This window comes from Lactuca saligna, chromosome 9 (genome assembly GCF_052625555.1).
Source record: "Lactuca saligna cultivar CGN05327 chromosome 9, ASM5262555v1, whole genome shotgun sequence".
Lineage (NCBI taxonomy): Eukaryota > Viridiplantae > Streptophyta > Magnoliopsida > Asterales > Asteraceae > Lactuca > Lactuca saligna.
The window spans coordinates 43120497-43134475 of record NC_136425.1 but is presented as its reverse complement, the minus strand read 5'-3'; the positions used below and the strand labels follow the sequence as shown (position 1 = coordinate 43134475).

Below are 13979 nucleotides of genomic sequence, written 5' to 3'. Positions count from 1 at the left end.
TGTACCTTGTAAATAAGAATTTTGTATACAGTTGTTTTGGATAAAAGTGTTTTAGTTGTGTCAAAAGGAACTCTTGGATATGTAATTGGTTTTTTTTGGGTAAACGGTTACTTTGGTTATCAAATATTTTGAAAGAAAACCAAATAAAGATATGAATTTTTTTTGTTAAATATTTTCTTTGAGTCTAAAACTTATGTACTCACAAGACAAATTTATTTGTCTTACATATTATTTTCTATGACATATGTTCCGTATATTGATATTAGAGTTGATTGCCTTTATCCTTAGATATGATAAATTTGAAGAAGTTAGATGACTCCCAGATTAGCAAGGAGTGAAGCAATTAAAAAATGGTTGTTATGTTCATTTTGTTAGTATTATAATGTGTCATTATGACTTTTGAATTTTGTAACACCTGAGTTGGAATTAGGATTGGTTTGTAAATTGCAAAAAGTTAACTGTATTTCCGTTGGACAAAGACATCACTGCAAATGATGTAAAATATTGTTAATTCCAGTTGTATAAAGTAGAAGTGTTACATATGATACAGTTTAAAAATACATAACAATACAACATAATTTGTACCCTTGTCAAAACAATGAGACCATTGTGAATGTACATCCAGGAACAAAGTCATTTTATAATATAGTTTACAATACACAACACTACTATATAACTTGTACCCTTATCAAACAATGATACCCATTGTGAATGTACTTCCAGAGCCATTTTACGATATAGTTTACAATACACAACATTAAAACAAAATTTTTACCCTTATCAAAACAATGAGAGCCATTGTGAATGTACTTTAAGGAACAAGTCTATTTTATGATATAGTTTACAACACACAACACAAAAATATTACACAATTTGTACCCTTATCAAAACAAGGAGAGCCAGTGTGAATGCACTTCTAATAACAAATCCATTTTATTATATAGTTTACAATACAAAACAATATTACAGAATTTGTACCATTATTAAAACAATGAGAGCTATTATGAATGCCCTTCCAAGAACAAAGCCATTTTATTATATAGTTTACAATACATAACAACACTACACAATTTTTACCCTTATTAAAACAATGAGAGCCATTCTGAATGTACTTCCAAAAAGAAAGCCATTATCACATCCAAGATCAAGAAACACTACAACAATTGTTTAATTGTTGTGTAGTAATTTGGTAACAACTGGAAAATTTGGTGCTATATCAACAGGAACCTGTAAATTCATCAAATGGGTACACATAAAAAGGAGGTAAATCAATTAAAGTTATATATATATATATATATATATATATATATATATATATATATATATATATATATATATATATATATAGAGAGAGAGAGAGAGAGAGAGAGAGATGAGGGTTCAACTGAAAAAAAAAAGTTGAGAATTAGGAAATCAATCTCAGTCATACATTTATTTTGCCGCAAAATGACTTAGGCGTACCAGCGGAAATAGATAACGGATACACATGAGTTTTCCAACCAAACATGTTTCCTTAAACTATGCTAATCATTACCTTAGTATACCCAAAAACATACTTCTTTTTGTTTTTTATTTTTATTTTTAGAAAGTTATTTTTATCGAAAAAATATTTTAAATTTATCAAAATTCATACATTTTTGTTCTCTATAAATAGATATTCATATTGATATAATTTTAAGATAAAATAGAAAAATTATTTTTTATAGAGTTTCACTCTTGTTATTTATTACAGTACATTCGTTATTCACATATGAATAAAACGTAAGGTTTTTTTTTTTTTTTTTTTTTTTTTTTAGTTTGAGTATCGTTCATATATACATATAACCACGTAATAAAGTTTTTTTTTACTTAAGATATATTTTTTACATCATCTTTCGTCATATATTATATTTATATATGAATAAAACATGTATTAGTTGTCGTCATATTTTATTGTCATATATGAATAAAATATTTATCAGATTTTTGTTCCAGTTAATTTGTTATTCATATATTAATAAGTAGTATAAATGATACTTAAAGTGTAAAAAAAGATTAAATATATTTTTTAATTCATAAGTGAATAACGAATGTAAAGTGGTAAAAATCTAATGCATTCCTATTCTCTTATTAATAACACTAGCTAAAACTTTAAAAAATAAAATTTTTAATTTATCTTAAAACTTATCAATATAGATATCTATTTGAAAAGAATAAAAAATTATGAATTTTGATATATTTAAAAATATTTTTTCAATAAAAATAGCTCCTTAAAAATTAAAAAAAACTTAAAAAAAAAACTATGTTTTTGTATATATTAAAGTAATGATTAACATAGTTTAAGGACATATGTTTTGTTGGAAAACACATGTGTATTCTTTTCCCATTTCCACCAGTACAATGGAGGTTTTTGCAGTAAAAATAAATTAGTGACTAAGAATGATTCCCCCATATTCAACCTTTTTTATTTTCTCAATTGAACTTACCTATATATATATATATATATATATATATATATATATATATATATATATATATATATATATATATATAAAGTCAAATTTTACCTCAACATTTGCCAATTTTCCTAAAGCAGTGGTGAGAGGTTCTGTCATTTGACCATATTTTTCCAGAAGCTTCTGTGCAAAATCTTTGTCTCCTTTGGCTTGTATCGTAAGTATTTCCCTACTTAAGCCTTCAACCGCACCTTCAATCTATTACAAACACATGAAACAATTTATTAAAACGAAAATTATATTTTGATTAAAAAACATAAAGTTTAAGGAATCACACCTTATCAAAGTCAACGGAGAATGTGTCATCAGGATGCAAAACATACGCTCCTTTCTCTAGTAGCCAGTTAAACTGCAGTGCTTGTCCTTTACTGATATACATTTATAATAATCCATCACTCTAAATATAAATATAACATGCCATATATATATATATATATATATATATATATATATATATATATATATATGGATGAAAAGTTGATAAATTTACTGATTAGTTGCGTTACCCATGAGCTTCCGTTAAGCCGAAACGTACTGTCCGAAAACAGCTAGCAAGGAAAGAAACGTAGATGGACTTTACAAGGGTCTTTGGAAGTAAATCCTGGTCAACCCCATAAAAAAATCAAACATGAAAACTATTGAAGACGATATGATAGTGAGAACTATACCCCCTTACTAACTGACCTTTGAAATAAGGAAATTAAGTGCCCACAAGCCAACAATATCAGCTTTAGCTTCTTCAAGAGTCGTGTGAAGTTCTTGTAGCTCCTGTTTAATTGAGGAAACAAAAAATCAATTATATCATATTGAAAAAAAATAAAGGAATCAACGATTCCATTCAGTTCCTGATTAAATTAGAAAAACTAACCAATCGCACAGTAGACTTTTGACCACCAGGGAGTGTTATTGTATGTGGTCCAATACCATGACAACATTCATGACAAATTGTGTGAGTGAAAAAAGAGTCAAAGTCAACTAGCTCTTGTTGCTCCTTTACAATACACAACTCGGCTATAGGTTGAAGAATTAGCTTGAACCTACATAGAAAAAAAGTTTAAGTATCATATCATTATCACAATTTATCTTTTAACACCTATATAATCAATCATAAACACATATGTTTATGATTTCAAATATATTTAAGTATATAATCATGGATTGTTCACTTTACTTTGCCTCAGAAACATTCTTCAACATGACCATTGATGTACCACGATCTTTTACAATACGCTCATCATTCGGAAGATTAAAGGCTAGAATTTGTGGTCCCTTCACATCCTGCATTAACATGATAAATGAAATTCATATTTTAACAAAATACTTTCACAAAACACATACATGTACAAGTGGAACTATACAAGCTTTCTAGGGCTATCTGGTTATAATGAGGGCATTCACGTCATTTGTCACATTAACTTACCCCTGAATTATAAACAAGTTGGATGATGCGAATAGGTGCAAATGTCACATCTTCTGATTTGTACATGTCGTCCATTGGAAGATTTTGCTCCAAGTCCTACATGTACTTTAATTATTTAATTAAATAAAAGTATTACTAACAAAGTTGAAAAGTAATAAAGGGTTATGCTTTCAGCAACCCTTGAGCTAGCCCACATCACCCCTTCTCCCCAGCCTTAAGGACTTGTAAATAAACTAAAAAATCAAAGTAATATTAATCATTAGTTAATCCAACAATGTACCTTCAAATGATCCCCAAAAATTTTAAGTTGAGCAGTTGCTTTATCATCCCGAATTCCAATAAATGCCTCAAACGCCGCCTAAAGAAAAATCACAAAAACCTTGGTGATGAATTTTTATTTTACCATGAATCATAGTGAACGATGCACAAAAGAATAAAAAACAATACCTTGTATCCGAATAATACATCTTCATAAGTCTCGTATGGGCCAATAGTAACATCCAACTTGGAATCCTTAAGAGGATGAAAGAAAAACAATTACAACCATATTTAACATAAGAAAAACAACTCAAGTTACAAAATATTGATATACAATAAAGTGAATTGTACACTGACCAATTCCATCCAAGCTATATCAGAGTCATAATAGTCATTTGAGAGGAAAGCTTCGGCCTTGCTATGTAATAGTCTCTTCAAACTACAAAAATGTGACTTAACTTTGTACGTATGAACTAACAGATATAATAAGATTTAATAAAATGTATAGAATACCTAGGTGAAGTGGTTAAATCCCCTGCTTTATGCAATAATTCAGCTGCTTTTGCAAGAAAGGAAAAATATTCTTGAGAGAACGGGATGATATAGAGATCACTTGTGGGATTACTGCTAACTACTATATTATTGGAATGACAGTCACTATGCCTTCTAATAACACTGAAAAAGCTTGTTGCGTCTTTCTTTTCATCATCCGAGAGCCCTTTCACCCATAATTCGAATTCCTTGCCAAGATTAAGAAAGTGTTAAATGCAAGATATAGCAATACACTTTTACTTTTTTTTTATTACATCATGTTACTTTCATTTCTTCCTATTACAACATTTGTACTTTGAAAACTCTAACCATTTATAACAATGTCACCTAAAATATTAAGAAATGTTCACTACTATTAGTGGGTAATTATTCAAAGTATAATGTCTAATTAAGAAATAATTTAAAAGTATAATGCACTAATAAGATATAATTGAAAGTACAATGCTAAAATAGAAATAAATGAAGCCATGATGCTAAAATATACAAAACGCAAGATATATCAATTTGCTTTCATTTACTTGTTTATTATTGCATCATGCTTTCTTTTCTTCCTGTTATAACATTGTACTTTGAAAATTGTACCAAGTTGTAGTAATGCTAATTACATACGAAGTAATGTTTATTGATTTAATTGGATAGATTTTACAAAGTATCATGCCCTAATAAGAAATAAAATTAAATTACATTGTTAAAATTAAAATTAATGAAAGTAGGATACTGTAATAAACAAAATGCAAGAAAAAGCAATGTACTTCTATTAAATAGTTTATCATAGTATTTTACTCTCACTCCTTCCTACTAGAGTATTTTACTTTGAAAAATCTATCTAGTTATTGCAATGTCATCCAAAAACAAAACCATTTTCATTGTTATAATTTGGTATGTTTTCACTGTATAATGCCCTAATAAGAAATAATTTGAAATGCCTTAATAAGAAAAAAAATAGAAAGAAGTTAAAGTAGGATGCTATCACAAAATACCTTAATGTATTTTCATTTATTTGTTTATTATATCATCCTACTTTCATTTGTTCCTATTATAGAATTATACTTTGAAAAATTAACCCAAGTATAACAATTTTGTCTGAATAGAAATCAATTTTCACTTGAATAGATTTTTCAAAATTAAATGCCCCTAATAAGAAATACTTTGAAAGTACATGCTATAGGTGGAAATACGTTTCAAAGTATTATGCCTTAATAAAAAATTATATCAAAGTAGAATGGTAACATAGAAAGAAATTACCATTTTATCCATGTCTGGAGGGTAAAAGCTGGCACCAGGTGGTTTCACTAGGGGAAATGCAGCTTTGTATTCTAGACCTTTCCAACCAACCACCTTCCTTGTTGCTTCTGGAAGCAATTTCACTGCAGAGTCTGCAGTTGTCAAAAATGCTTCATCTTCATCAAGAGACGACCTATCAAAAAAATCAACTTAACTTTGATATATAAGAAATAGAGGTTAATTTTGTTTTTCTGATTAAATGACATAATTTTTACAAAGTGGTGGATTTACTATATGAAAATATCTAATAGGAGAGACACTACAATACTTATATGAGCATAATCTTACCATGGACACTTATTTATCAAATAATACTTCAATTTTAACATGTCAAACTCAGATAATTGACTTTGCTGGTTTAACCATTCCCTTAAAGATGCATTGCTGTACCAAGCCTGATTCAAAGAAAAAAATAAAAGGAAAATGAAATCTACTAATTTGTTATTATCTAAACTAGCATGTGAATCGGTCATCATGCAATAAAGTAGTTACATATTTATAAACAACTATGTATATATGTACAAGTTCATAAATTAGACCTGGTTATAGAATATATCATCCATTAATCTCGCAGCTTGAATGATTAAAACAAGAACTTCCTTGTCCTCCTCATTGAGATCGGTCAACTGCCATACAAAAATTTAATTAAATTCCTAATTCAAATTTTAATCAATACTGAAAAAAAAAAAACAAAAAAACAAAAAAGGAAACACAACCTCTGCATCAACTGAGATAGAAGCATAACGATTAAGCTTCTTTTGCAGAATTAAACATTTTGCTTCGACATTGTCTTGGTACCTATAAAGATTTCCAGCCCAATATTAATTTAATGATTTCATTTAAATTTCATCCAACTTGGTGGTAACATAATATAAATATGCTTTAGTTCAAAATATATTTCCTTTATGTCGAATTCCAAATTCATGCTTTAACTCAATATTATGATACATGATGTGAATTATGATTTGAAAACTATTTATGTATGCATATAACTATACGAAAGTGCTTCTATGAATGCATAAATATATACCTTTCGGTAATTATGTCAAAAAGTTGACCATATTGTCCATGAAAATTGTAGGGTACATATTGAGGGTCTCCCTTAACATGTAGGTGCTTATACTCTTGAACTGAGATATATTTGACAGCTGAAACTTTAGATTCCTACATGGAAAAAGAATTTATGTACATAACTAATTGTTAAAAAATGAGCATGTAAGGTTTACAAGTATAGATGGGCATGCATGTCCCATTTGCTACTTTGGTATAATTAAACAAAACATTACCTGAAGAGTAAAAGCTTCCAACGGAATTGGGGCTAGTGTTGTCACAAGATAAACATCATTAAATTCATTATTGATGAACTTCTCACCATTTGTATCACTACAACCAAATTCAAAGTCAATAATAGCACTTCAAAAACAATTGTAGTAATCTTAAAAAAAATGTTCACTATGAAAATTTGTTATGATCTAAGATTTCATGTATCACAAAAGGTTCATGTTTTCACATTTGGTGACCTACACATACATGAAACAAACATACTAATTACATAGACGGTGTACCATTCTTGCTGGAAAACAAATAGCAATTCAAAAGCATCATTTGGAAGGCTTAGACCAAGCTCTTCTAGAAGCCCTCTCCTGAAATCATACAACATTTTCAAATCATATAGCCATAAATTTGTAGTGTAAAATAAACATTTGACACATATAGCATATGAATAAAGATTCTCATCTAAGTTGGTTCAATGGTCAAGGGTTCAAGTATTGACAATCATTTTGTGAGTTGCATTTCGTTTGTGATTATGATTTTTGCTCATTGTGAGCTGGGTTATTTGGACCCCACCACTACTTATTTTGTTTTTTTATTGTCTTTTGCTTATTCTTATTTTTGTTGTTTTTTTTCTTTTATTATAATTATTGTTATTAGATTTTTTCTATGAATGTTTTCATTTTTTTAATATTAATTATTATTATTATTAATTCTTTAATAATATTTTGTATTTTATATTATTTTATTTTTCAACTAATAATCATCATTCTTATTATTCGGGCTTTGGTTATCCTATTAATATGGCTTAACCACATGAGTTATATTAAATATTTCGTTTACTTTTCTTGTTTTATTTATTCTTATTTCATTTTAGGTTCATGATATTTAGTTATTATGTTTATGTTATTCGTTTACGTTTGTTTATAATCATTCCTTTATGTTTATGTTATTGGTTTATGTTTGTTTATAATCATTCCTTTATGTTAAGTTATTTAACCAATACCGGGCAAAACACATATCTTATTATAGTCAGGGGGCCGAAACTAAACTTCAAAAAGAATATATAAAGGACCTACTTTGATTCAAACTTCTAACATATCAACATTTTAAAAATTAAGAATTAATATGACAAATTCATGTACCCCTTATAAAAATGTAATTTGCACTTATGATCATTTACGTTTATAAGACTTAACGAAATTGTCACAAGACTAATATTTTTTTCAGTAAAAAATCATTAGTACGGAATTTATGATGATTAAAATATTTTTTTCATTACAGTTTATTATCTTATTTAGGTCTAAATATTTCTATTTTGTGTATTTATAATTTATTGAGATATTAAAGAAATAAAATTTATGTTTATATATTATATAAGTTTTAATTTTGAGCTATACATGACTTTTTATATGGTTTATAGTTAATTGAAAATATATTACGTTAATGTATAGTTTTGGATCTAAAATGAAACAAAAAAAAAAAATTTATTTTGGCACTAAAATAAAAACAAGATACGTAATTTTAGAATATATTTTTCTTCTTACGTTGTATCAGTTTTATCCCTATTGGAATAGTTTAGTTTTTCAATTTAGAAGGACAATATATTTAAACCTTCTTTATTTTAGATTATATATTTTTGTTAATTGATATAAAGGATAACAATATATTTTACAGCTCTTAAATTAAAAAATTAAGATATGTTCGTTTAAAATTAGTGAACAAGTTATCTTAATTATAGTTTTAAATGGATATATGTTGTTGGAGGTGGCGGTGGACTTGAAGGTCATGTTTGACACGTCACAGCTAGTTTATTTTTCGAGTTTTTTTTTATGTTGTTGTGTTTGGCAAACCAAAAAATAGCCTATAAGCTAGCGTTTTGAAAAGCTACTTAGACTAGTTTTTTAAGAGTTTTTTTAAAAATTTCCAAATATATCTCTTAATTAATTATAAAAACAAATACTCTTAAATGTCATTTTATATATTTTATATATTTCAGCTAGTTTTAATTTCAATTAGTTTTATCAAACATCATTTTTATCAGTTAGCTTCCCAACTATCAGATAGTTTTTTCATCTAACAGCTAGTACGCAAAACATAGCCGAAGTAAATAGAAGTGATAGAATGATCACAAGCGACTCGCATATGTGTGTGGGTTGGGATGCGATGGGGTGGAGTATTGTTTTTGTTTTGTTTTGTTTTGTTTTGTTTTTTTTTTTTTATATTAAAATTAGTTAAAGGAAAATATAATATAAAATGAAAAAAAATATAAAAATCGTTTCATATGGGTAAGTGACCAAACCTATAGGAAATTTAAACCATAGGACTTAATTATGATACGAAAAAAATGTTAAATGACAAAAACCAGAATCTAGGAAACCTAGAGACCATTTATGTAATTAGTCCTAATTAAATTGGAACTGCAAGGACCTGTTTTGTAATTAGTCTACTACCGGCAGAGTTTGCGTTCAGGAAAAAATGCACCATTTAATCTAGTGAAAGAATTTGGAGTGTGTGTCTCTTATTTTTCGTTTACTTAATTACCGCAACAAAATATATTTAATTATGGTGTTGAAGTTATGATATTATAAAAAGTGGTTGTTTCTGGATTTATGTACTGTGTTAACGGAATTTTCATAAAAAAAAAAGAAAAAGAATTATAATTTTCTTATTTTGGTTATATATATATACACACACACACACACTAATTGTGAGACCCGTATATTCCACGGGTTGATTTAAAAAAAGAGTAAACGTTAAATTAAAGTGTAGACAAAAAATATTTTTTAATGTACAACTTTTTTTAAAAAAAAAAAAAACAACATATTTATTGAAATTTAATATCATATATATGATAATTAATACTTTACATATATAACTATGATTTTAATTTTAAAATTTGAAACAAATCAAAAATTGACAAGTGGATAATATTTATTTCAAAAATACCATAAAATGATAAGTGTCAAAACTCATGAGAGATTGACATGTGGCAAAAAAAACTTTCATTTATTAAGGACGATATATATATATATATATATATATATATATATATATATATATATATATATATATATATATATATATATATATATATATATATATATATATATATGCTTAGGTTATTCTGTTGTAACTAATTATTGTGCGGATATCGTATGCTATGAGAATTACTAAAAGAATAAGTTGTTTAACAATGCAAATACGTTCAACCTTACAAAAATATCATCGTTTTCATGTATTCTCGCTTATTATAATTTTTATTTTTTTTGCTCTCACACATTTTTTTCACTCATTTTCATCCTGACAGAATACGATCCAATAAAACATTTTGATAACATTCTAATAGAAATGAAAATAATAATAATAAATGTATAATAACCTTATAGACGATTTAATTAGTGAGAATGCGTGTTAATGACAATAGTTATGTAAGATTAAACGTATTTATATTATCAAACAACATGTTTTCTTTATCATTTTCATAGCGTACGATATTCCCATAATAGTTAGTTAGAATAGTTGAACCTACCTTTTATATATATATATATATATATATATATATATATATATATATATATATATATATATATATATATATATATATATATATATATATATATATATATATATATAGGGTTAGGTTCATTTGAGACCACCTATATTTTTTAAGACCGTGAGACGTATTTTTTTTTAATCTTTTTTAGTTAATTCAAGTTCCGAAAATAATATTTAAAAAAAGAATATTTGGATTTTTCCGTTTATTTTGCATTTTAAAATTATTTTTTAGAATATGTACAGTGTAATATTCTATTAGAATATTTCACGCATTTTTTTAAAAAAAAAACGGGATTTTTTTTATTTATTTTTTTTAGTTAATTCAAGTTCCGAAAATAATATTTAAAAAAGGAATTTTTAGATTTTTCCATTTATTTTGCATTTTAAAATCATTTTTTAGAATATGTACAATGTAATATATTCTATTAGAATATTTCACGTATTTTTAAAAAAATGGGATTTTTTTATTTTTTTTAGTTAATTCAAGTTCCGAAAATAATATTTAAAAAATGAATTTTTAGATTTTTCCATTTATTTTGCTTTTTAAAATTACTTTTTAGAATATGTCAGTGTAATATTCTATTAGAATATTTCACGTATTTTTTAAAAAAAAGGGGGATTTTTTTTAGTTAATTCAAGTTCTGAAAATAATATTTAAAAAAAGAATTTTTGGATTTTTCCATTTATTTTGAATTTTAAAATTATTTTTAGATTTGGTTTCACGGTCTCACAAAATTAGAATGGTCTCAAATGAATCTGAACATGTATATATATATATATATATATATATATATATATATATATATATATATATATATATATATATATATATATATATATATATATATATATAACATAAAAGTTTTACTTGCATTTTGCTAAGGATATATTTTAGAAATATTTTATTGCCAATTAAATAATAAAAAATTATAGTAATACATTGATCACTGAAAATATACATTCCAACAAGCACTATTAGAGGATCAATGTATTAAAACTATTTGAGAAAAATATTTAGTCAAATACAATAATTTTATGATTTGCCAACTATGACGAATTATATAGACTTTTGGATTATTTACGAACTTGAGGACGATAAACCGATGAGTGTTTAGAGATACATCTAGTTGTATATTAAGTTACTATATTTACTAGGAGTTATTAACAATGTAGGAGAACTTTTGACATAGATCGGGTCCATATCCTCGACAAACATGTGAGATTCATGAATTTTGAATAACTGAGATACATATCAAATTTACAGTTATTTTCATGAGCTATTATGATGCTTAATTTGCAAGTTGTTTCATACAAGGATCCGAATTTTATTCATGCTTGTTTATGAAATTATTTCATTGTTTCACGTGCGTGGATACTGAAATCTGATTATGAAGATACATGCTTGGGACGACGAATCATGTTATCTTCAGGACATCGAATTCATGTTATGTCGGTTAAGAGTAATTTATTCACTATAACCATACATTGAATTAGTTTCATGTCATGTCCATGAACGTTTTTTTATGTCTATGTATTACATATTTTACAGTTTATTATTATATGTTCAAAGAAATTAAGAAAATCATGATCTCACAAAGTTTCGGCTAATAGTACATGTATGTATGGACTTGTGTCTCGGGACAGGAAATATAAAGTACCTAGCTCTAAAGGTGAGGAAAAACTGTGAAATTCTTAAACTGTAATAGTCACGACTTAAAAATGGGGTGTCACATATAAATATAATTGGGTACCTATAATAGCACACTTTAAAAAAGAGTTTCGGTAGCATCTGATAATCTACCTGGCAGTGACAAGGGATGTGCTTCCAGCAGATACATGATTTGCACTAGAGATATCCCATAATCCAGGCCATGCACGTTTTTGTAGAAGTAGTTCTTGTGTACTTTCAGCAAAAATCCATACGTGAACACCTCGGTGATAATCCTCATCTTTGTGGACGACGCTTCTGTACAATGTTTGATCATTGAATAAATATCCCAAGAAATTTCATATCAAACAGTTTATAAAGTGTTTAAGAACTGAAAAACTACCCAAAAAAAGTTACGTAAATAAGAAATATAACTGTGACAGACAGTGTGTTGAATAAAATAAAGGTCAAACCTATCATGAGTTATAAAATTCAACCTTGATATATATATGGAGTATGTTACAAAATCATCGTAGTTGTATGTCATGCATGAACAACTTGTCTAACGTTCTAGTCTGTAATCCAAACCCCAGTAATCACACAACTATTGAAATTGAGAATCATTCCCTTTTCTCAGTTTCTTATTAGTGAGTAACGAAACACGAACCAAATGTTTAACTGGTCACGATAGAAAATTGTGATCACGTCACACTATTTTGACATCGGGTTACTTTCGAAAACGAAAAATTGATCAAAAGATTATTAATTTAGCAACAAATCCGACCTGGGTTTTGAAATACCAGTTTCCAGACCGGCTTTAGTGCAGATGTCAAAGCGTCGACCTTCTTCATGCTGCTCATCGCGATCTCCCATCATTTTAGTGTTTTACTTTGCTTTGCCTTTTTTATTGTGTGCTTATTTTAGTATACGATTAAGCTGAACTTATAGGCATGCGCACACCCTCAATTTCCAACTATACCCCTTATCATATCAATCATCAAAATTTTATTTTAACCTCTCCAATATGTAAGGCCATACGGTATACATAGCACGAGGTCGATCGTGATATACGTGGACCACGATCACGACCATGCACATCGTCTCGGCCGGTCATGGTCGATCATGGTCGTGTTCGTTCGTTGTGTGTACCACGAAATCAAACGGGCATTTCTATTGGCTCGATACTGCAACGGCTACTTTTGGATTGCAATGGTATTATTTATTTATTTTTTCTTTTTTACCTTTCAAACATATTAACTTTCTTCTATAAATACCACACTTTCTATTAAACATATTCACTCACTTTCTTCTTTCTTTTCTCACAAAATCACATATTTCTTTTACATTATTCCAAAACCAATGTTTCCTAAAAGGATGAATTGGGGAGAAAATGAAGAAGAAAACTTAGCACGAGCATGAGTAGCGGTTTTAGAAGACTAAGTAACGCGTCCTAATTTTTGGATAAAGGTTGGAAACATTTTTCATGAATTAA

At 27.3% G+C, this 13979-nt stretch overlaps 1 protein-coding gene across 1 annotated transcript; it reads right to left on the bottom strand.

Moving 5' to 3' along the window:
* Nucleotides 1-909: 909 nt before the first annotated feature.
* LOC145013980 (nudix hydrolase 3-like) lies at nucleotides 910-13395 on the bottom strand. Its single transcript, XM_078972328.1, has 21 exons — nucleotides 13272-13395; nucleotides 12641-12805; nucleotides 7575-7652; nucleotides 7296-7392; nucleotides 7040-7173; nucleotides 6726-6807; nucleotides 6549-6635; nucleotides 6298-6404; nucleotides 5971-6142; nucleotides 4687-4913; nucleotides 4531-4612; nucleotides 4363-4428; nucleotides 4196-4273; nucleotides 3916-4011; nucleotides 3667-3773; nucleotides 3364-3532; nucleotides 3180-3263; nucleotides 3002-3096; nucleotides 2773-2863; nucleotides 2547-2693; nucleotides 910-1227 (listed from the first exon to the last, which is right to left on the bottom strand). The coding sequence occupies exons 1-21, from the start codon at nucleotides 13361-13363 to the stop codon at nucleotides 1168-1170; spliced, it is 2316 nt and encodes a 771-aa protein (XP_078828454.1). The 5' UTR covers nucleotides 13364-13395; the 3' UTR covers nucleotides 910-1167.
* Between the last annotated feature and the right edge of the window lie 584 nt (nucleotides 13396-13979).

Coding starts and splice junctions, on each gene's coding strand:
- LOC145013980 (XM_078972328.1), bottom strand. CDS start 13,363: ATGATGGGAGATCGCGATGAGCAGCATGAAGAAGGTCGACGCTTTGAC. Junction 6,405..6,548: donor ATGATATATTCTATAACCAG/GTCTAATTTATG, acceptor TCTTTGAATCAG/GCTTGGTACAGCAATGCATC. Junction 3,264..3,363: donor AAAAGTCTACTGTGCGATTG/GTTAGTTTTTCT, acceptor TCAATTAAACAG/GAGCTACAAGAACTTCACAC.